The sequence below is a fragment of the Hyperoodon ampullatus genome (genome assembly GCF_949752795.1).
Source record: "Hyperoodon ampullatus genome assembly, chromosome: 4".
Lineage (NCBI taxonomy): Eukaryota > Metazoa > Chordata > Mammalia > Artiodactyla > Ziphiidae > Hyperoodon > Hyperoodon ampullatus.
This window is the reverse complement of record NC_136917.1, coordinates 150,004,203-150,029,442: the sequence shown is the minus strand read 5'-3', so window position 1 is coordinate 150,029,442 and position 25,240 is coordinate 150,004,203. Positions and strand designations below refer to the sequence as shown.

Below are 25,240 nucleotides of genomic sequence, written 5' to 3'. Positions count from 1 at the left end.
CTGGGCCCCCTGCATTGGGAGCACAGAGTCTTATCCAGTGCGCCACCAGGGAAGTCCCTGAAATAGCTGTTACTTTAATTAATTGATTAATTAATTAATTAATTAATGCTGCATTGGGTCTTCGTTGCTGCATGGGGGCTTTCTCTAGTTGCGGCCAGCAGGGGCTACTCTTCGTTGCGGTGCATGGGCCTCTCATTGTGGTGGCCTCTCCCGTTGCAGAGCATGGGCTCCAGGCTCACTGGCTTCAGTAGTTGTGACACGCGGGCTTGGCAGGTGTGGTTCGTGGGCTCTAGAGCACAAGCTCAGTAGTTGTGGAACATGGGCTTAGTTGCTCCACGGCATGTGGGATCTTCCCAGACCAGGGATCGAACCCATGTCCCCTGCATTGGCAGGAGGATTCTTAACCACTGCGCCACCAGGGAAGTCCCGGGTTTTTTTTAATAAGTATATTTTCAAAAGGAAGTCTAATGAAAAAGTAAATCCTGTTTAAAAATAAGTCAATAGACCTTTCCCTTCTTGACAACCTAAGTGTTATCTCTATACAGTTGCAAGAAACATTTTGTGAGAGTTGAAATCCCACAAAGTAAATATCTGACATAAGATTCTTCTTTAAGATGATTTTAAAAATGTCCACTTTCTCTTAGAGATTTGTTTGGTCATAAAATGCCTACAGGCAGACAGATACAGAAAGGAAAGGCTTTTCAACAAACTCACTCTAACACCATTTTCTAATAAGTTTACCGCTAAAGCTCCATTATAAAATCATAGATGCGGGCTTCCCTGGTGGCGCAGTGGTTGAGAGTCCGCCTGCCGATGCGGGCGACACGGGTTCGTGCCCCGGTCCGGGAGGATCCCACATGCCGCGGAGCGGCTGAGCCCGTGGGCCATGGCCGCTGGGCCTGCGCGTCCGGAGCCTGTGCTCCGCAACGGGAGAGGCCACAACAGTGAGAGGCCCACATACTGCAAGAAAAAAAAAAAAAAAAAAAGATTAAAAAAAAAATCATAGATGCATTCACTTGAAAAGAAGAAAAGGACCTCGGGACTTCCCTGGTGGTCCAGCGGTTAAGAATCCGCCTTCCAATACAGGGAAGGTGGGTTCAATCCCTGGTCAGGGAACTAAGATCCTACATGCCTCAGGGCAACTAAGCTCGTGCGCCACGACTACTGAGCCCTCGCGTTCTACAGCCCATGTGCCACAACTAGACAGAAGCCCGCTGTTGTGCCGCAACAAAGGGCTGGCAGGCTGAACTAAGACCCGATGCAGCCAAACAAATAAACAAAAATAAATAAATGTTTTAAAAATACAAAGGACCTCTCAATAAAACCAGATGTACAAAAGAGAAAATCTTTTGAATGCATTTTCCCAACAAAATGAACATTAACAATACTAAAAATATGATTAACACCATGCTAAAATAAAAATAAGCCACTGTGACTGAGTGGACTGAGGAAAGGGTAGCATGGACAAAATCTGGAGGAAAAGCTAAACTAGAATGAAAAGACAAGAGACAAAAGCCACAAAGGACGAATCAGAGAGCCAGAAGGCAAGTAAGGAGAGTGCAGCAGGCAGACCAGAACAAGAGCCCAGGCACCACATTAGGGAGGAGACTCAGCTGAAGCGTGTCCACTGGCTTTGGTCTTCTGCAGGCTGGCTCTGGCATCAGCAGCTGCAGCAGGGTGGGGACAAGCTAAGAGGCAGGTGGGGCACCAAAGCAAAGCCAGGCTGTGAACGGCCCAGAATCTGACAGGCTCAAGGGATGGTTCTGAGGCATGAGGGAGGCAAGGGCTCCTGCCCCCAGGAGGACAAGGGGCACGAGGAGGAAAGCATGAGCATGAGGCTGAACTTCTGAAGCTGCTGATATGTAAACGTGGGCAGCAAGCTTACACGCTGAAAAGCTCCCCAGCTGGAATTACAAACCACGGTTTTATTGCAGCGGCCATTTTTTTCCCTCCCGTATCACTGAGTGGCCCAAACGTCAGAGAAGAAAAGGCAAATGGTTGAACTGACATTTCCATGCAAGGTGGTGGTTAGCACAAGGGGCTGAGGTTACTAGAGCTGAGAGACAGAAGTCAGAGGACAGGACTTAAGAAAGCAAGGAAAGGTGGCTGCACACAAGGAGAAAAAAGAAGAGTCAAGCAGAAGCAAAAGGAATAAGGGAACAAGGGGGTGGAAGTATAGATGGATGCCACCAGAAAGTGAGATACGGGAGTGAGATTCCAGGGATGAATTCATTTAGGATGGTGAAGACTTTACAAACAAAAAGGCATCCAAACATTTCATTAAAAACCCAACCATTTTTAAAAACACTAAATACAATGCCATAGCTCACAGCTAGCCTCTTGACAAAAGTTTTAAAATAGTTAAAATATTGTTTTAAAAATATAAAAGTCATATATTTACTTATATATTTTTAATTTCATGAGAGAATAAATTATTTTTTTCACTGTAAAATGAATAAAAGTATATGTCAAAAAAGAGAAAAAAAAACCCTATAATACCACTATCTTACTATAACTATTACTGCAGTAATTTTTAGCATAGGTATAATCATATTGTTTATAAAATTTTATAATTGTTTTCTAAGTAACTATATGCATTTTTTAAGCCACATGCATTTTTCCATGTTAATTTTAATACTTGCCTGATATTTTATCAAGTAGACTCTCAAAATTTATAAATCAATTTTCTCATTGCTCATCTAACTTGGGGCTACCATAAATTATGCAGGGGTACAAATCAACATGTATAATTTTACATTCTCATGCCTGACCTGAGAAGTAGATATTAAGTGTCTGAGGTGGGAAAGTTGTCCCTGAAGACTGAAAGGAGAATGGCAGGCTTATTTTCAGATGCACTATCTCACCGGGTCACTGACAAGTCAAAAGATTTACCTGGAAGAAATCGTACAAAACGTGGCATGAAATGAAATCTTGGGCAGCAGGGAGGACTGTCTTCAAACAAAGGACCTAAAGCAAACAAGTGAAAAGGAAAGAAAAAATAAATAAAACCACCTTAGGAAACAAACATTGCAACTTAACTCCTAAGATTTATGATAACTACAAAAAAATACCACCAGAAGTAGGGACATAAGAAAACCACCCCTTTCTCCTCAATAGCTAAATCAATCATGTGGTAACTGCCACAAACATTCCATGAAGACTGGAGGGAGGAGACCACCCAAAAAGGCGAATGAATGCCCCAAGGTTATATACGGTATATGGTATATATGGTAAAACTAGTTTTAGAAATTCAAAGATAACAAAGAATTTTGTTATAAATAAACTATTGGATGATATAATATGCTTGTGTTTTCACTCCGTTCCATTTTAACCAATACAACTGGGGAAAAAAGAGAGAAATACTATTAAAAACTTGGGTTTGAAAAGCCATTCATCAATATACTGTTTTAAAAATAAATAAATAAGTGTCTGCTGGAATAGAGGCACTTCCAAAAGAGTGAACCATTATCCAAGAACCAAGTATCAAGTTTTGAACTGCTGTAGCTCACAGTGTATGTGTGTGTTTCGAAGGTTAACTAAGGTTCTGTTTTAATAAACTGTCATCTTGGAAGAAGTTTATTACAGTAAAGTTCAATAGATTTAAAATATTAACTAATGAGAATTCCCCAATGCAGATAAATCAAGGTAGTCACTCAACATAACTGATACCATCTTCTGAGGTACCAGTTAGGTAACAATTAACGGTAATCTTCCGTAATGGACACTGTCAAACTGTATTAAAATGAGACCATAACAACTTATTCATGTCAAATGATAACACGCACTCCTATGAATAAAAAACTTTTCCCGGGGCTTCCCTGGTGGCGCAGTGGTTGAGAGTCCGCCTGCCGATGCAGGGGACACGGGTTCGTGCCCCGGTCCGGGAAGATCCCACATGCCGCGGAGAGGCTAGGCCCGTGAGCCATGGCCGCTGAGCCTGCACGTCCGGAGCCTGTGCTCCACGACAGGAGAGGCCACAACGGTGAGAGGCCCGCATACCGCAAAAAAAAAAAAAAAAAAAAGAAAAAAGAAAAAAACTTTTCCCTGGGTATTTCAAAAGTACGAGGAATTTCAACTATGTCCCCCCACTTTTATAAGAGTTTTCACACATATCACAACGTTCTTCGACAAGCACTACACTTTTCTTTAAATCCTATTATTTACCTTTAAGATTCCAGTCATACAATTCCAAAATATCTCTGAATAGAAATAATGAAAAGAGTTCAAGTCCTTTCACACAAAAATTCTGAAAAATAAACCAAAATCAAATCACTGTAGTACTGCAAACATGTATTAACAAGGTTCAGATTGTTCTAGTTCAAGTGTTTTAAAAAGTGTCTATTGCAACTGTACTAAAACAAGGTAATTTCCTAGTTTGGTCACTGTCCTATAATAGCTCATTGGCTTGAAACATTAATGAAGTAAGCAATAATGTCATTAGGATTCCTAAGAAAATGTGAACTTGGCCCTTCTCCATGTACAAATAAAATGTTGTGAAATTTAAAAATCAGAGTCTCCTTTACGTCATATTTTTCTAACCCAATTATAAAATATATGAGAATCTCCTAGGGACTTTCTGTTAATTCAAATCACACACTGCGCGGCCAGCTCTGATAGGCTCGTCCCCAGCACCTCCCCGGCTCCACCCCTGCTCACCTCCACCCCTCAAATACACCCAGAATCACTATTATTACAAAGTTACCATAAACAAAGGTCTCTGTGCCAAAAAAGTTCCAATTCTTAATGAAGGCAAATACAGGGCTAAGAAAAACTACAGAACTTTGTATCAAAATTTCTGCTGTAAACAAGCTTAACAGATGATATATTTGCAAGTGAGACTTGTCTCATAATTCTTCCTCCTACTTGTTTTGCTCGGGGTTCATAACTCTCCCTGCGTGAGATCATGCCAGAAGTCATAAACTTTTACAATAGCAAATGAAGGCTTATGACCTTAAAAATCAAAAGGAAGCAAAAAAGCCCTTCCAAGCTGAAGAATGAAGGGGCGGCCCTTTCTCTTCAATTCTTTTTGAAAGACAGGTGGAATTAACAGGACTTGCCCAGAATGAAATAGGTGCAAACTAAGCATGCGTGTCATGCTCATCAATCCCCCTGGGTGCTCCGCTGCCCTCGACAGAGCCGCACCGTTAAACAAGGTTTGCAAGAGGAGCCAGGGGCTCAGGAAATCAACCCCGACTCCAACACAATGTTAAGTGCACAAGCTTGTTTGCTGTCTAGTTGTTATTTCTTAGTGTGATTTGTTGACAGCACTAAATTCAAGATCAGGCAATGAATCATTCTGAGATTCACATTTATCTTGCTTTGGAATTTTAAACCTCTTGTATATATTTAGATAAATCTGCTGCTGAGCATACGTAGTGAAAAATATGTAAATATATGGGAAGAAAAATGTGTAAATATATGGGAAAGAAAATGAACCAAGCATTGATCTTGTCACTGGAGATAATGAATAAGATTATTCAAACTGCTATCAGATTCAGTTTCACTTTTCTAATTTCCTCTCTGATAAGGACCAGTAACCAAAAGCTGTCCCCTGTCCAAAACAAACTAGAAACAGATGTAAAGTTACTATCAGTAGCTGCAACAGGAGGAGAAATGGGTTCAAAAATAGGTCAGTAAGTTGGAAAACGACCCGAATTTTAACCTCATTCCTAAAGCTACATCTGACTACATCTGACTGGCCCTTTCAACAGTGAACACAATACTTTAAGGGTATACTTATGGCAAAAAGCCAGACCTGGCCAAGTTCAATGCTTTAACGATATGTGTGGAATAAACAAAAGAGCAAGCTGCATCAAGCTGTTAAATAATCTTTTCCCTTACCTCAGGCATCATCTCCTCAATGAAATGAATCGTGTAGTCTATGTTGAATCTAATTACTTTACACAGTGGAATCTGCAATAATAAGGAGGAAAAGTTCAGTTTCAAAATACCTTCCTGCGCTCACACTGTACATGTGTTTGCTACCTAACCCAGAAGGCCATGAACCAAATGGGAAAGCTTCACCTTAATCTAAGCTGCTAACAATACTGCACATGAAATTTGACCACAACTGCTGAATTTTAATGGCAAGAACCCAGCTGGCCCAGTCTCTACAGGAAACCTGCATAATGTTGGTGCTTAATTAACTGTATTAGCAGCAGCAACACAAACATGACAAGAACTCATTAAAACCAAATATATTGCCTCTAAAGAATTAATAAAACCACAATTAAATACTTCTTTTTCTCAGGTTTTAAAAATCTTTCAGAATCTTCAGCTCTTCAGGCAGAGCAGGAATAGCAGGCTGACAATTCATCAGTTATAGATTCATAAGTCATTGTAGTAGACACAACTCATGCTGCCTCTCTGGCTCTGGAGCAAAAGCAATCGTGGTAATAAAAATAATAATAGCTACCACTTATTGAGCTAGGCACTGTTCTACTGCTTCACATACTGTCACTCATGTAACCAGCCCTGTGAGACAGGTGCAGCTACTCTTCCCAGAGTACAGTGGAGGAAACAAAGGCAGAGTCATCAGATACTTTGCCGAAGGAAGCAGGTAGCTGGTGAATTAGAAATTCTTGCTCTAGACCCCAGCTCTGAGCCACTTGGGTATCCACCTCTCATTTCCTGTTCTAATACTCAGGGTATGTGTGAAAATGAAGGAAAGCTCAGATGAGATAAATCCACATCTGTCTTGCTTTACCAATGTATCATGAGACACTAGCCTAGTGCCTAGATTTAATAGGTTTTCTTTACGTATATTTTTGAATGAAGGACTGAGAAAGGAAGGGTGTGAGGTTAATGCAGTGGCTTGGCTGACTAGCTGGGGAAAATAATAGACTCAGAAGCCCTAGAGATGTGTTAAGTGGGCTTTTCTGGTCCCTTGATCTGTCCATAAGATGACTTTATATAAAGGTAATCATTTTTACAAACCACAGCAATCAGAAAGAAACAAACTTTAATTCCACAAGCAAAAGGAATGGTAAGAAAAGCAAATAGTCCTATAATGCCATCTACTGGAAATCTTTTTCTCAGAAATGAAGTTTAACTCTTAGGTGCTTTCTTTGTTTTTTTTGTTTTTGTTTTTGTTTTTGTTTTTTTTTAGGATGGTGGCTAATTTGAGTGAAATTCATAATTAACATTAATAAGAGATCCATTTTCAGCCTTCTCATGGTAATGAGTTCTAAACCAGATGAAGTGACATGCTAAGGCCACTATCATTTTTAAGTTCTTCTTTCTTCCTACAATCATTTAAAAATATTTGAGAGCTACAAATTTGTGCAATTATTCATATTTTTAAAATACCTTGCTAACAACTGTTAGATTCATAATTACTCTAAAATATGCCACAGCCCTTACCTTTTAAAAAGGTAGGGATCTCGAATAGCCAAAGCAATCTTGAGAAAGAGAAACAGAGCTGGAGAAATCAGGCTCCCTGACTTCAGACTATACTAAAAAGCTACAATAATCAAGACAGTATGGTACTGGACAAAAACAGAAATATAGATCAACAGAACAGAATAGAAAGCCCAGAGATAAACCCATGCACATATGGTCACCTTATCTTTGACAAAGGTGGCAAGAACACACAATGGAGAGGGCTTCCCTGGTGGCGCAGTGGTTAAGAATCTGCCTGCCAATGCAGGGGACATGGGTTCGAGCCCTGGTCTGGGAAGATCCCACATGCTGTGTAGCAACAAAGCCCTGGGCCACAACTACTGAGCCTGCACTTTAGGGCCCGTGAGCCACAACTACTGAGTCCATGTGCCATAACTACTGAAGCGCATATGCCCTAGAGCCCATGCTCCACAACAAGAGAAGCCACCGCGATGAGAAGCCTGCATGCCGCAATGAAGAGTGGTCCCTGCTCACCGCATCTAGAGAAAGCCTGCTCACAGCAACGAAGACCCAATGCAGCCAAATATATATAAATTTATTTTTTTTAAAAAAAGAATAGACAATGGAGAAAAGACAGCCTCTTCAGTAAGTGGTGCTGGGAAGACTGGACAGCTTCATGTAAAAGAATGAAATTAGAACACTCCCTAACACCATATACAAAAATAAACTCAAAATGGATTAAAGACCTAAATGTAAGGCCAGACACTATAAAACTCTCAGAGGAAAACAAAGGCAGAACTCCTATGACATAAATCACAGCAAGATCCTTTTTGACCCACCTCCTAGGGTAACGGAAATAAAAACAAAAGTAAACAGATGGGACCTAATGAAACTTACAAGCTTTTGCACAGCAAAGGAAAACATAAACAAAACGAAAAGACAACCCTCAGAATGGGAGAAAATATTTGCAAACGGAGCAACAGACAAAGGATTAATCTCCAAAATATACAAGCAGCTCGTAGCTCAATATCAAACAAACAAACAACCCAATCCAAAAAGAGGCAGAAGAGCTAGATAGACATTTCTCCAAAGAAGACATACAGATTGCCAACAAACACATGAAAAGATGCTCAACATCACTAATCATTAGAGAAATGCAAATCAAAACCATAATGAAGTATTACCTCACACTGGTCAGAATGGCCATCTTCAAAAAAACTACAAATAAATGCTGGAGAGGGTGTGGAGAAAAGGAAACCCTCTTGCACTGTTGGTGGGAATACAAATTGATACAGCCACTATGGAGAACAGTATGCAGGTTTCTTAAAAAACTAAAAATAGAACTACCATATGACCCAGCAATCCCACTACTAGGAATATACCCTGAGAAAACCATAATTCAAAAAGAGTCATGTACCACAATGTTCACTGCAGCACTATTTACAATAGCCAGGACATGGAAGCAACCTAAGTGTCCATCGACAGATGAATGGTTAAAGAAGATGTGGCACATATATACAATAGAATATTACTCAGCCATAAAAAGGAACAAAATTGAGTTATTTGTAGTGAGGTGGATGGACCTAGAGTCTGTCATACAGAGTGAAGTAAGTCAGAAAGAGAAAAAGAAACATCATATGCTAACACATATATATGGAATCTAAAAAAATGGTACTGGGCTTCCCTGGTGGCACAGTGGTTAAGAATCTGCCTGCCAATGCAGGGGACACAGGTTCAAGCCCTGGTCTAGGAAGATCTCACATGCCATGGAGCAACTAAGCCCGCGAGCCACAACCACTGAAGCCCACGTGCCTAGAGCCCGTGCTCCGCAACAAGAGAAGCCACCGCAATGAGAAGCCTGCGCACTGCAAGGAAGAGTAGCCCCCACTCACAGCAACTAGAGGATGCCCGCGCGCAGCAACGAAGACGCAATGCAGCCAAAAATAAATAAATAAGATTAAATAAATAAATAAATAAATGGTACTGGTGAACCTAGTGGCACGGCAGGAATAAAGACACAGACATAGAACACGGACTTGAGGACATGGAGGCGAAGGGGAAGCTGGGACGAAGTGAGAGAGTAGCACTGACATATATACACTACCAAATGTAAAATAGATAGCTAGTGGGAAGCAGCCGCATAGTACAGGGAGATCAGCTCGGTGCTTTGTGACGACCTAGAGGGGTGGGATAGACAGGGTGGGAGGGAGGCTCAAGAGGGAAGGGATATGGGAATATATGTATGCATATAGCTGATTCACTTTGTTGTACAGTGGAAACTAACACAACATTGTAAAGTAATTATACTCCAATAAAGATGTAAAAAATAAAAATAAAAAATAAAAAGGTAGGGATCTAAAAGAGAAAAAAAGGCATGTAAACAAGTATAAACAGAATATGATACAGTGTAACTTATAAGTGCATTTAAAAAACAAATAAGCAAACAAAATAGTATAAAGTACAAAAGAACCAAAGAGGAGGTAACATTTGAGTTGAGTTTTCAAAGATGGGAAGGGATTTTCCAGGTCATCACGAAAATTAACTGGGGAAGAATAGGTGTTTAGTTTCTAGCAAGACAGAGAAAAGGGAGCTGGGGGAAGAACAGGCCATTTAGCTCTTCAGAAGTGAAATGCATGGAGACAGAGACATAAGAAAATTCTAGAAAGGAAAGTATGAACTATATTATGCAGATCTTAAAAACCATGTTAAGGATTCAGAGCTATCCTTACAGCAACAAGAAGTCATTCAAGTACTTTAAGTGAGAGACTATCACAGTTTACATGGATGGGTTGCTATGTAAACAGGATGGGAATGGCTTGTAGGGGAACAAGGCAAGAGACCAGAAGACCAGAATGGAGTCTAACGAAACAGTTCAGAAGCCAAATGAAGAAAAGATCAAAAAGGAGGGAGAAGAATTTAAACACAGGAGATGTGACTGAAATATACAGTGACTGTTCTGATGTGGAAGTGAAAGAGGAGAAAGAATAGAGGATAATTTCTAGGTTTCTGGCCTAAGGGACCAGATAGCTCATGATGGCATTAATACAAAGAATTCCATAGGGTGTCCCCTGAGTACCTCAAACTCAGTACGCAGAGAAGATGATGAGTTCCGTTTCACACAGGTTAAGGGTGAGGTACCTGAGGGAACATCAAGGTAGGTATGTCCAGTAGGCAATCTGAAATATGAGTGTGGAGCTCAGAGCCATACATCACAGCTATAAATATCAATGTCAGAACGTGCATGGGAGGAAAAACTGTGGGTGACATTGCATTACTCGGGGAGTGTTTTCAGGAGAGAAAAGGACCAGAGCCCTGGGGAATAGTCCAGAGGCAAGAAAAAGAGCAAAAGTATAAACTTTACTCCTTTTACCATGTGCAACAGCAACTCTGCTGGATGATTTATGCAAGTTCAGTCCTTTCCCCATATTATTTCAACTAAAATCACTTTTGGGCGATTCCTTCTTTGACCTCTTTTCTTATACACACTGTATTTTCTTTGGGGCTCTTACCTGTACCACTAGAGCCCTTCTCAGACACACAAATTTGGAAAGGCAGAATCTCCTTTTCTATGCGAACTTTCATCTCTCTCTAAGACTCAAAGAGACTTATCATTTTCCTACATATTGGGAACTCAGTTGACTGAGAACTCAGTTGGCCAATCAAATAATATAAATGCCCACTATCATTTCTTAAAACACGTTTGAATGCTGATTTGACACTAACTCTTATCTCATCCTACCAGAAACAAACAAAAAAACCCTCCCTAAACTTCTACATTCTAACTCTACTACTTCCAGGAACTGAAAGACTAAATCCAGGGCAGCAAGTCCACTGGAAATGGAAAGCAGCAGGGAAATGATCATGGTGCTGCCTTGTGCTTTTGAGGACGGGATAAAATATTATGCATGTAATACATATATCTAGGTAATTTTAGTTATGTTGTCAAAGTCCCGAATAACATCAGGTATTATAAGTAACAGCAAATGTACTACATAAAAGGATAAAATTTTCCCACAATGCTCTATACTTAGTCAACAAGGCTTTCAACCCACTTCAATTCAAGAAGACCTTAAGAGAACTTGTTGGTACTAGACTGGGTTGAGATTCTAACATTACCATCATTTGCATGCCCTTCTTGCTGATGAGCTCTCTCTAGCAAAAAAATGAATCAGAACAGTAAAGCGATTTAATAATTCTTTTTCTTGGGAGGCTATTTCAAATTCAAGAGGCCTTTGATGGATCTAATTCCTATGAACTGTACAACACTCAGCTTAAACCTTGATTTATTTTATCAACATCTCTAACATAAATGATGGGGCTTATCTTCTCATTACAGAGTTAAGTTCTCAAGTTTTGAGAAATTGAATATTTATAAAACATATACTCTGAAGCCAGGAATTTTTCAGTCCTATCTTTTATAACAACAGTAACAACTGCAATTAATTTCGCACTAGCGGCCTCTCAGTGCCAAACCTTGTGCTGAGGAACAAAAATAAAGCTCAAAGAATCACTCTTCCAAGGTCACATAAATATTGAGAATCAGTTAAAAAAAAAAAAAAGAATTAGAAGAAAGACTCAAATCCACATCTGCCTGACATCTTATCCAAAGTAATTACTGCCAATATGTATTGTATATTAAACATCATGATAAACACTTTTCATTTGTCATCTCATTTATTTTTTTACAAAAACCAGAAGACTGCCACAACTAATAACGTCTGTTTTACAGATGAGAAAACCAGGGTTTATAAAAATTGAAATGTCAAATCATACAGCGAGTAAGTAGAATTCACTAAGGTTTAAACCCTCTCTGAAGTCACACTGCTTTCCTTCTTTAAGGCGATCCTAAAAGTTAAAATGAGATCTGTATTACTTGTAGGGAATTAATAGATAAGACAGATAATTTTTAAATATTTTCATGGTAACTAATTATTTGTATTTGCAAGCCTGCTGAGGAAAAAAAAAAGAGAAACGTATTATGTAGGGGGGAGTTGGACTAGATGACTTCTGAAGGCCTTTTCAACTCTAAGACTATGAGATTTGGTGTAACAAAGGGTTTGAGTGCCTAACTGAGACATTTAAAAAAATAATAGGGCTTCCCCGTTGGCGCAGTGGTTGAGAGTCCACCTGCCGATGCAGGGGACACGGGTTCGTGCCCCGGTCCGGGAAGATCCCACATGCCGCGGAGCGGCTGGGCCCGTGAGCCATGGCCGCTGAGCCTGCGCATCCAGAGCCTGTGCTCCGCAACGGGAGAGGCCACAACAGTGAGAGGCCCGCGTACCGCAAAAAAATATATATATATATAATAATAATAATAATAATAATAAAATAAGAAACCTTCAAAATTCAAAAACTTCCCAGTGTCTCTTCATAAAGGTTGTTTAAGAATAGTCCAGGGCTTCCCTGGTGGCGCAGTGGTTGAGAGTCCGCCTGCCGATGCAGGGGACACGGGTTCGTGCCCTGGTCCTGGAAGATCCCACATGCCGCGGAGTGGCTGGGCCTGTAGGCCATGGCCGCTGGGCCTGCGCGTCCGGAGCCTGTGCTCCACAGCGGGAGAGGCCACAACAGTGAGGGGCCCGCATACCGCAAAAAAAAAAAAAAAAAAAAAAGAATAGTCCAAACAACCTAAACGTCCATTGACAGATGAACGGATAAAGAACATATGGTACATATATACAATGTAACGCTACTCGGTCATAAAAAAGAATGAAATGATGCTGTCTGCAGCAACACAGATGCAACTAGAGATTATCATACTAAGTGAAGTAAGTCAGAAAGAGAAAGACAAATACCATATGATATCACTTATATGTGGAATCTAAAATGTGGCATAAATGAACCTATCTACAATATAGAAACAGACTCACAGACATGGAGAACAGACTTGTGGTTGACAAGGGGGAGCGGGGAGGGAGAGGGATGGACTGGGAGTTTGGGATTAGTAGATGCAAACTATTACATTTAGAATGGATAAACAACAAGGTCCTACTGTATAGCACAGGGAACTATATCTAATCTCCTGGGATAAACCATAATGGAAAAGAATATAAAAAAAGAGTGATTACGGCATATAACTGAGTCACTTTGCCATACAGCAGAAATTAACACAACACTGTAAATCAACTATACTTCAATCAAAAAAAAAAATAGTCCAATTTAAAACTTTGTAAGTATGTATGATGATGGATGTTAATTAGACTTATCGTGGTGATCATTTCACAATATATACAAATATCAAATTATTATGTTGTACACCTGAAACTAATAACATTATGTGTCAATTACACCTCAATAAAAAAAAGAAGTCCAATATAACACCCCTTTCTATATTATCGTCCACCCTAGAGATAGATGTGATGTGTATAATCAAATGATTTTATTTTTACATTTACAGTGTAATCATCTTCTCAAAAAAAATTCTCTAGGATAAAATATACTGTGGCATAAAGAAAATCTCATTAAGAAAACAATCTGTTTTAAATTAGTATCACTACTATAGAATCATGTCTGCTAATAAAAAATAATAATAGAAAGGAGCAAGATTAGGCAAAGATTTTTTTCTTTACTCTCCAATGGAACAGAATTTCACAGTTTAAGTAAACAGTACTAAAATAACTTTTCAAACTGCAGATGTAATTTCTTTTAACCAAACCAGAAAGGATTAAAGAACATTCTACTTTGATGTACATACACCATAGCTGTAATTCAGTAGGTTCTATAGCAGCATCTAGACTGGCTCAAGTATACCTCTACACTCCCTGAGCCGCCAGTGAATTCCACTCTACGTCCAACTGGAACACAGAATAAGTAAGACAATTCCCATGACTGCCAGCTTTGAGACAGACAGATTTTGACTTACAAATACAGAACTTCCATTTGAACTGATTACCAACAAAGCAGCCTTAATACCTATAAAATATCATGGATCTGTATGTCAGAGTGGCTTAAAGAAGACATATTCCTGGGATTCAAAAGCACAAAAATGTATGAAGTTAATTCAGGCTCCAGATGTCCTGAACAAGCTCTATTTTTTTACCTATTACTCAGAGACTAAACAATAGCTTCTCCTTAAAACTTTCCAACTTTCTTTTGAAGGACACCCAACCCAAAATAGCTTTGACACATTACTCCACAGTTTATCCTTCTTTCTCAATCTTTCACGCTCTCAAAATGTTATTCCGACACGTTTACTTACACCATTTAATGTGGACCAAACCTGTGACTCATTAGCACAGATGTCACGTTCCCACCTGACACACACTGCTGCTGACTTCCTGCAGCTCAGGTAGAGGGGTGCAAAGTAATTGTTACTTAGAAGTCAGATGAAAAGAAATTTCCTTTGACTTTTAGAAAGAAAGAATGAAGTGAAGGAAGGGGGCTCAGGGAAGGAGAAAGCCAGCTGATCAGCATATACTTACATTGGTCAGGGGGGCGTGTGCAAACATAGAAAATCCTTCAAAGATATACTCATGATCATCATATTCGATAACAGTTGGCCTGTCAGTCTGAAAGCAAACAGAAACATAAAGTATGAACAAATGACATGATTTGCATGTGCAGAAACCCATCAGGACACACAAAGCAACCAATAGGTGAAATGTATGGACTTCTCTTAACGTTTTCCCAAACACCAGGGAGAAACTTTACACAGAGGATTAATTCTAGCTAGAATTCTCCTGCTTGGTGGAATTCTCTAGCTTCAGTAATATTTATATACTAGACAATCAAGAATGTTTATTATGGGTGCCATAAAGAAAAAAAAAGGCTAGCTACATGGCTTCATTTTCTAGGAACTTGTTTTATTTAATCCCACAATACTACCAGTCCTGTTCTTACTAAGCTATATTTCTGAACTAACAGAAGCTCTAACAAGAACAACATAATAGCACAGTCGAATCAAAGCAAGTGGAGAAGACTCAGCATCACAACAGTCAAGACTAGCAACAGCCTGGAAGGCTCTGAAAAGACCCAAGGTGCCAGAGGCTCATCCCCTCACAGCTCCATTCCCAGGCCCTCCAAGGAGAAGCCAACCCATTAAACACTGTAACAAATCAATTCCTGCATAATGTCAAAGATCTTAATTACTTGCAAAGTGAATCTAATTAAAATATACAAATGTTGACCTAAGCATAAGAGATTCTCTTCTTTATGCCATTCTTATAGCCCACGATTTTTAATCCTAAATGCTAAACATGGAACAAATTATCAAGATTGGAAACGTAAAAGACATGTTTTTTTACATAGGTATTGAACATTATTCTTCTAAACATTTATACACACACACACACACACACACACACACACACACACACACATGAAGAAATTGGGTGGGGGGGGAATAAAGAATATCCAAATGCGTATTATTTGTTTTTCCAATATTACTGTTACTTCCCATTTGAATAATTCAACAAAGCTGGTCTAAATTAAATATTATGAAAGAACTTCTAGTGAAATGATAATGGTACAGCCACTTGGGAAAACAGTTTGGTAGTTCCTCCAAATATTAAACATATAGTTACCATACAACCCAGCAACTCTAGTCCTAGATTTATACTCAAGGGAAAGAAAAACATACATCCACACAAAAACTTGTACACGAACATTCACAGCAGCATTATTATAATAGCCCCAAAGTGGATACCACACAAATGTTCATCAACTGATGAATGGATAAATAAAATACGGTATATCCATACAGTGGAATATTACTTGGCCGTAAAAAGGAATGAAGTTACATACTACAACATGGATGAATCTTGAAAACATTATGGTAAGTGGAAGAAGCCAAAAGATCACATAGTCTATGATTCCATTCATATGAAATATCTAGAATAGGCAAATGATAAAGACAGAGAGTACCTTAGTAGTTTCTGAAGGCTGTGGGGTGGGAAAGAACTGACTGCTAATAAGTACAGGGTTTCTTTGGGAGATGATGAAAATGTTCTAAAATTAGATTGAGGTGATGGTTTCACAATTCTGTGAAAAGACTAACTATCATGAAATATATACTTTAAATGGGTGAGTTTTATGGTATATTATGTCTCAATAAAGCTGTTAAAATAATTATTAATAATCTAATTTTGAAGCTGAAATCTCTTAATTAAAAAAGTAACCAGAATTAATTAATTTTGTACTGTGCAAAGGCAGTGTGGCACAGTGGAATGGCGTACAGCCATGCCCTGTGAAGTCAGTCTGCCCAGGCTCAAATCCTCACTGTGCCACTTACTGCCTGAATAATCTAGAGCAAGCAGCTTAACCTTACCTGTAAAACATGGATGACTGCACCACCTGCATAGTGGGGATAATAATACCTACTCCATCGATTTTTTTGTGTGAAATAACTTAATACATGTCAAATACTTAGAATGGTGCCCAGTACCATAGTCAACAAACATTAGGTATTATTATCACTGTCATATATGCAATACTTATGGTCATAATATACAGATAATACATAAGCTATTTGCTGATTTTTAAGAGATGCACAAGCGTTCTCTGCATTCTTCCAACTCCATAGCTCCAACGAACAAGCTCTCCATAATTCACTGGCTATTATGTGGTACCAACAATATAAATGAAAAAAGATACAGAAAGTAGTATAATGAGAGGAAGCCAAAAATAAAAGTCATTATCATAAAGGTCAATTTTATTGGCATAAAAATAAAATGTTTTTAAAAGAAAGAACATTTGAGAACTGAATCCATATTTAACCAATTCACATTTTAACCTATGTACACACATAGAACCTATTTACTACATTTTTAAACAAATGAAACCCGATTTTGTTAGGAACTCACTAAAAAGTTTGTAGGAGGTGAGACTGTAATTCGATAGTGGAAAAGTCTGCCAGCATTGTTGGTCATAGGACGACAGGGCTTGATGGCCTGAGGGGAAAAATAAAAATGAGTTTAAGAGTAAAGCAGCAAAATACTGTTATTTAAAAACAGACTGTATTTTCTAGACTCACAGCTGACAAAAGAGGTTGTATGTGTGTTCCTTCACAAACTGGTAGGGAAGAAGAGTATTCACTTTACTATTAACTAGATAGATAAAAATGGGCTGCTGGTCACTGGCATTCGACCCACCGGCTCATGTACAATACAACATATAGATAGATCTCTCTAGATCTGAATTTCCATGACTATCTTCCTTTCATTTAAAGTAACATAATAATTGACCTTTGGCTAACCTCTCAATAAACTAAAAAAACAACAAAAAAAACCCCAGAAAGCAAGAAAAATAATCTCAGAAGTAACAGCAGTAGGTTATAATTGGAAGGGGAGAAAAGTGAAAGGGTTAAATATGCTGAATAAAAATAGAGGGAACCAGAAATGCAGGAAGCACAAGAGGTGGTGGACAGAATATGCATAGAGCTTAAGACGGGAAAAAGAAAACAGCGAGCAACAGAAGCATCAGTGGAATCACTGGGTACGTTGTGACAGACACAACGATGGGTGACCCAGACCATCTTTCAAGGTAGGACTTGCCGCCTACTGTGAAGAGCACGGACAGCAGTCTCCAGTTGTCGGCTCCTTCAGGATCTGTGTCAACTGCAGAGGCCCCTCACCTGACGTCAGGCGTGTATTGAGCGAGGCAGAGGTACAAAGGCCCAGCCCCCCAGCCCAGCTTGAATGGGCAACACTCATTCCTCGGATCAGCACCAGGTTGACAGGGGCTTTGCTGGAGCTGACTCACAGTTAGACTAATCCGTCTATCCAATGCTGCTAATATCCTCTTCGTCTCACAGGTGAAGATCCCTAAGAAACATGCACCCCAAACTTCATCTTAGCATTTGCTTTTGGAGAATCCGACATGTGACAGTTGGCACCAGAAGTGATCCAAGAAAGCAGGAGATAAGACAGGGTTTTGGAGCTGAATCACTCACCATCCAACTGGCACAAAGGAACCCATCACGGTGGCTGGTGGAGCACACAGCCCCTGGCACAAGATTACATGCCAACTGAAACTTTCAAAGATGCTGAATTGGGAGACTGTACCAGTGGAAGCAGGTGCAATGCACCAGGTGTTTTTTGTTTTTTTTTTTTTTGCGGTACGCAGGCCTCTCACTGTTGTGGCCTCTCCCATTGCAGAGCACAGACTCCGGACGCGCAGGCTCAGCAGCCATGGCTCACGGGCCTAGCCGCTCCGTGGCATGTGGGATCTTCCCGGACCGGGGCACAAACCCGCGTCCCCTGCATCGGCAGGCGGACTCTCAACCACTGCGCCACCAGGGAAGCCCAGCACCAGGTGTTTAAAACTATGAGAGACCGGTAGCTGTAAGGATAATGGGATGGATGGCTATTGCCGAGCACCGCTGATGCTTTACTATGCTCTTCAAACTTTAGTGTGATCTCAGATTGCTTGCTCCCCATGCCCAGAAGTTTCTAAGTCAGCAGCTGAGGCAGGCTGAGAATCTGCATTTCTAACAAGGCCCCAGGTGATGCTGATACTAGTTGGAGAGCTGCACTTAAGAGAACCACTGCTCTACAGAAATGCAGCAGCAGAGGAGAAGGAAAGGCAGCTAGAAGCCAGACGTGAAAGCCTGCTATTGCACACAAAGAGGCTCTTACCACCTGCAGTGAGAGGTCAGAGAGCGCCAGGACCAAGCCCAGGGCTTACCTGTCCGAGTGGGTGGACCTTAAAGACCAATTAACAGTCAACCAAGGCAGGTCTGTTATGCCAAGGCCGGGAATATGAAAACCCGGGATGAGACACACAGGTTTTGACTCCTCAGACGCCTCTAAGCTTTCTGCCTCTTCAGAGGTGGCCCATCCTTGTCTATTAAGAGCAAGCACTCACCCGGCTGAAGACAATGAAAGCCCCTGAAGGCAACACTGTCCTCACTCTCACGGCACCGACCTCACAACAGACCTATAATTAGGGTCATTTCACAGCACAACTGGTTTCACATTTTACAGCTGGGAAGGTGCTGAGAGGAGACATAATATCCCAAAGGAACTGTAAGAACCAGCTGGCGTGCCGGCAGCAGGCGTCCACACACGACCAGATGCTGGGAGTGCTCGATCTAAAGGACCAGAACATACAGCTAGTTAGGGAAGAGGTTACTGACTTGGGAGCAATCAGGATTCAAGGATGTCAGGAGATGCTGAGAACTCCCTACTAAGACGTCTCCCAAAACCATGAAAAAGCGATGGCCCATGCTGAGTAAAGTGAAAATACCAAAACTACAGTGACCGACAGAGGAGGAAGGAATTCAAAGACTCAAGGAAATGGGTACGTTGGGATGGATATAGTATCTATGACTGAAAAATATTATCAGATGATCATATTCCACGGAAGGCCCAGAGGACACGCCATTGACCAAGGCCCAAAGGAATGTGCTGGTGAAGGGGCACCGGCATCCCTCGGACGATCGGTGGTGGCCTCCTCTGCAGGCCAGGGCTGATTGTAAGACAGGTGGTTACAGCATCAGGGATGACAGGACTCTGAAACAAGAGAGGCCACGTGATGGGGCTCATTATAAGAAGCCAGGTCACACAATTATCATTATCGCCAGCAAGACCGAAGTGGCAGCCAAGGGGATGTAACCCACAAAGAGTCATGGAAGTGGTTTTCACAACACAGTGTCCTTAGGTACAAAACAAATGGGTAGCTGATAAGAGTACTACCTTAGTTTGTACCAACGCAAGTAATCAAGACTGGATAACCAAGAGGCTGAAGGTAGGCTGCTCCAGTAAACACTCATGATCCCTTGCCCGGTTCCAGGCCTGATCAAGTTACTGGACTGAAATCCACTGACTGAAGAGGTGGCCAGAGGGCAGGAGGAAGGGCCCTGCAACACTATCACAAGCAAAAATGGTCATGATGGCCCTGTCCTTCCCCCAAGGGGCCTACGGCCATTTTGCTCAGATAACTGTACACCGGGGAAGGAAGAAGCCAGACAGTTCAAGGAGTGTTAGACCCAGCATCAGAATCAGTTGATACTCAGACACTGGACGTATCATCCTGGTATCGCTGTCAGGGTGGGGGAGATGAGGCCAAGGTAGTAAACAAAATCTTGGTCAAGGTCTGGCTTACAGTAGGTCCACTGAGTCCACAGATCCACCCAGTGGTCATTTCCCTGGTTCCCCAATGTACCACTGGAATTGACAAAATTGGCAGACGGCGCCACCTCACACTGCGTCCTTGATCTGTGGAGTAACAGCCATCATGATGGGAAAGGTCAAGCAGAAGCCACCCAACCTGGACCTCAAAAACAGTATGACTCTGGGGGAATGGTGGAGATTAGTGCCACCCTTAAGGATCCAAATGACACAGGGATGACTTCCCCTATCACATCTCTGTTTAATTCACCAGTCTGGGCCCTAAAGAAACCAAATGGATCCTGGCAGATGACTATATACCACCACAAGCTCAACCAAGTAGCTCTAATTGCAACTGCTGTGCCAGGTGTTGTAGCATAGTTATGGCAGATTAATCTGACCTCAGGTACAAAGTATGTGGCAACTGATCTGCTGAATGTATCCTTTTCTATCCCAGTCAGGATGAGGACCAGTTCTGATCAGAACCGGTTCACATTTACACAGAACAGACAACATTTATGGGTTTGCCACTGGGTTAACTCTCCCACTCACTGTCATAATACAGTCCAAGGTGCCCCTGACCTTCTGGAATACTGTAGAATGTTATATTACTCCACCGCATCTTTGACATTATTACGTTGAGCAAACTAAGAGCCCTAGTAACATGGATATGCTCCAAAGGGTGAGAGAGAAACCCTGCAAAGATTCAGGGTCTACCACAGCCACACCATTTTAAGGGAGCATTCTGGGGAGTTCTAAGACATCCATCCAAAGTAAAAGACAAAATTATTGCCTTGTCCACCTCCTACAATGAAGAAGGAAGCAGCACACTAGGAGGGCCTCCCCGGGCTCAGGAGGCAGTGCAGTCCTTAGCTAGGAATATTACTGCAGCCCATTTATAAAGTGGCACAAAAGGCTGCCAGCTGTGAGCGTGACTCAAGTGAGAAAGGCCTCAGCAGTTCCAAACCGTGCAAGCAGCCCTGCTGCAGGAGCCATACAATTCGGCAAATCCCACACTGTTGGTGGGAAAAGATGCCAAGAAGAGTTTGTGGCCACACTGGGAGAATCACAATGCTGGTCTCTGGGGTTCTGGAGCCAAGCCATGCCATCTATAGTGAAGAATTATATGCCTTTGAAAAGCAATTCCTGGTGTGCTGCTGGGCCTTGGTAGATCTGGCAGGCATGGCCAAGGGACAGCAAACAGACATGTGGCTGGAACTGCCCATCGTAAGCTGGGTTCTGCCAGTCCCACTCCGGCATAACTTTGGGTGGGGCCAGCAACAACCCATGGTAAGGTGGAGCGGGCGTACATCCAGAACCAAGCACACACAGGAGCAGAGGGCACGAACAAGCCCACCGCCGTTGCATCAGCTCCCCTCCCTCAGATGATGACTAAGGACGGGAGGGTGAAAGCATCAGGAAAAGCCCGAGCTTGGTCGGCAAACAGGTCAGTCAGAAAGGGGGTACAAGCCGAAAACGGACCGTGCTGCAGCCTCATCCAGGGATGGCTCTGAGAGACAGCGAGGAGGGAGAACCTTCCCAGGGGGCGGAGTTTCAGGTGGTGTACCTGGTCATCCACTCTGTGTGGAAAGAGAAGTGGCCTGAGGCTAGAATATAGATGGACTCATGGCAGAAGCAAGTGGCCATGCCAGCTGTCAGAGGCCTAGAAGGAAAAAGATGGGAAGATCAGGGATAAGAAGGTCTTGGGGGAGAGACTTGTAGGTAGACAAACAGGAGGAGAGAACAACGATCTCGCCATCACATGTGGATGTTCACGGGAGAGCACCCACTGTGGAAGAGGTTCTAAACCATCTAGCTGACAAAATGGCATGGCCAGATGACGCCGGCCAGCCTCGGTCATTAGCCACCCAGGGTAGACAGGGTGGGCACGTGAACGAAGTGGCCACAGTAGCAGAGACGGAGGCTTCACATGAGCCCCACAGCATGGACCTCACTTCCCCAGGCTAAGCTGGCTAAGCTGGCTAAGCTGACTGCCACTGCCGAACGTCCAGCCAGCCACCTCCAATGACCAGCGCTGGGCCCCCAATATGGCACCATTCCTGGAGGAGACCAACCTACCACTTGGTGGAATGTTGACTACATAGGTCCCGTCCATTGTGCAAGGGCCACATGTACTCTGAGGATGGGTCTGCCTGCCCAGAAGTCCTCAGCCAGCACCACTGCCCACCTGAATCTCCCTTCACCAAAGGGCCTGCTGCCCAGCTGTGGGAAAAGCAGTCAGCACACAGCCTGCCGCGGTCGGCTCCTTCCAGGTCAGCCTCCACTACAGAGCCCCTCCCTCCGCCAAAGTTGTGTCCTTCCTAGGGCAGCTTGCTCGGGGCGAGGGAGATGCAGGTAGGACGGCCACTCCAGCCCCAGGCAAGATAATTCGGACAAGCCCGGTTTTAAAGGTCCATCACAGGTGGACTTCCGCCTCTGCTCAGTCCCAAGCCCACTCTCTTCTTGCCTGGTCCCTGTGAAATGTCTCCACTGCAGCCCTGCCTGCAGAGACCCCAGCCTGAAGCACACGCATGGACACTCCCAGAGAGCAGATTCTGTCCCACAGGCCCTTGCTACACCGGCCAACTCCCCGAGACAAACGAGGTCGAAGGGAGGCAAGGGGCTCAAAGTATCCGCCATCGGCTCCTGGTCCTTAGTCTGATTACTGTTATGGCCTCAGACAAGTTTTACATAGAAATGAAGGATTTACATAAACTGTGTTTAAACATAATGTGCTGAATCATAAAGTGACAATCCTGGGATTAATGAGAATAGTTTGTAAAGATAAAAGATAATGGGGAAAAGACAAAGGAAAATAACTGAACAGGAGTAGGTATATATAACTCTACGATGTAAAAGTATTCAACTCCTCGGGCAGACACACTTGGCGCGCTCCTGACAGCCCAGGGACTGGGGTGTGACACAGGTCAAACAAGCCCGTGTGCCACTCCCAGTTGAGTGGGGACAACAGACAAAGACTAACAAACACAACGGTGTACACTCATGTCCCCAAGGAAAAAGGACATGTGCCTTACAGCACTTCGGTAAGATCATTTCTCCAGGGAGATTCACAAGCATTTATAACAAAAACATGAAAAAAGATTACAATATGTACTGTTTTAGGATACTTAAAATAATAAAAAAGCAACTCAAGTTCACTTTGCCTATTTTAAATAATGAAAAAAGTTTCCTTGATAACATTCCCACTCCACCTCTAAAACCCAAGTACGTATCTTCTCCAATTATCAGTAACAGAGACTATTAGGGAATGAGAAGACTATTTCCATGGTATTACTTCATTTACGGGGAAAAGAACAGCAACAGCCTCTGTCTACTTCTGGCTTCTCAGCGCTGACAAATATAATAACCTGAACCAGTTACCTCTTCTCCGGGATAAATGCTGTGCCTGATTCCCGTGCGTCTCGCTTTTGCGCTGCATTTGCAGAGTGGGCCATCATTCATCTGTCAGAAACAGAATGTAATTCGTTTTTACTGGGGGAAAATCCACTCCATGCACGATGATGCCTCGGAAACTGTGTGGGTTTTAATGTCATGAGTACTGAAGCTCTGAAGAGGCTGTCACGGTTAGAAGATTAAACGGATATTCCAAAACCAATAAAGCTGCAAACTGTCTCTATTGTCTGATAAAGGGAAATGGTATGACAACGCTGGATTCCCGACTTATTTGTGCAGCCAAGCAGAAAATAACAATGTCAGCGCCCTGTTTGCCCCCATCTTCTCCTATCACTTTCCAGTATGTTCCCCCTATTTTTTTATTTCAGGAAAAATGACTCTTTCACAAAAGAAAAGCCTATTTTATATTCTGAAGGAACACATAGAATGCTCTGAAGGTGACCTGCAGATTAACTGTTTTCAAAGACAGACCTAAAGGTATCTGAAGCAGAGGGAAGAAAATGCCTACGTGAACCAGAAAAAATTTCAACACTAATCAGGTGAGTCTGTATATGTTTGTTCACCTGAATTCATTTTACTGCCATGAACTCCACCCACATGATTCAATAAGTGAATAATCCTGAATGCCTCTTGGGTAGAAAGGGGAGAAGGAGGGTGATACATAGCTAAGGGTCCACATAGTCAAGGAACACTTATTCTAATTTTAGTGTATGCACTGCTGAAGCAAGCACTAGGAATACTTACACCACATGGGAGAAATAACACACATATGAAATGCTTAGTAATTTTAAAGAAAAAGGAAAAATGTCCAGGCTTCAAGAAACCAAAATGTGAAGGGTTGAACAGGACGGAAAAAGAAGGTGGCTATTCTACACGAGGCACCAGCATGAGAGAAAAGAGAGAAGGAAGAAATCCTATGTTATGCTCCAGGGACATGAGATTGAGACCCATCTAAATGGAATGGACTATATGTGTGAGTGAGAAAACCAAAAACACAGAATTGAGGTCAAAATCTTAAAGGTCCTTAAAAGCCAATTTCATGAGTTTGTTCAATATAAATGGCTAATATGGAATCAAAAAGGAGATGAGAGCATCAGTTTAGAGTATGGGGAAGTGGAGTTCCATTTCTCACTTTCTTTGTATTAATTAAAATATATAATTTATAAATATGACACATGAGACATATATATTCTATATACACACACATATTTCTTTCAATTTCCAGGCATTTGTAACCTGTGCCCAATGAAAATATCTCATTAAACTTTGAAAAGAAATATTAAAGTAAAAAACTGTCATGTTCTTTATCCTTTTGGGAAATCTAAAGCTCCAGGTGGTACAGCAGAGGAATAACGTGGCAATAACAAACAAACAAGCAAACAAACAAAAAATCACATTAAGATATTATCCAAAGTAAAAGCTGGTAAACAGAGATGTAATGG

General features: G+C 41.8%; 1 protein-coding gene across 1 annotated transcript in view; it reads right to left on the bottom strand.

Moving 5' to 3' along the window:
• DROSHA (drosha ribonuclease III) overlaps positions 1 to 25,240 on the bottom strand; it is a gene marked incomplete at its 5' end in the record, with an annotated part of 122,339 nt that overhangs the window by 79,729 nt on the left and 17,370 nt on the right. The window contains 6 exons of the mRNA XM_079704044.1: positions 2,893 to 2,967; positions 4,165 to 4,246; positions 5,842 to 5,913; positions 14,760 to 14,846; positions 17,139 to 17,225; positions 23,766 to 23,846. Of these exons, the coding sequence (XP_079560170.1) occupies positions 2,893 to 2,967; positions 4,165 to 4,246; positions 5,842 to 5,913; positions 14,760 to 14,846; positions 17,139 to 17,225; positions 23,766 to 23,846 (484 nt within the window). The remainder of the gene's footprint in view (positions 1 to 2,892; positions 2,968 to 4,164; positions 4,247 to 5,841; positions 5,914 to 14,759; positions 14,847 to 17,138; positions 17,226 to 23,765; positions 23,847 to 25,240) is intronic.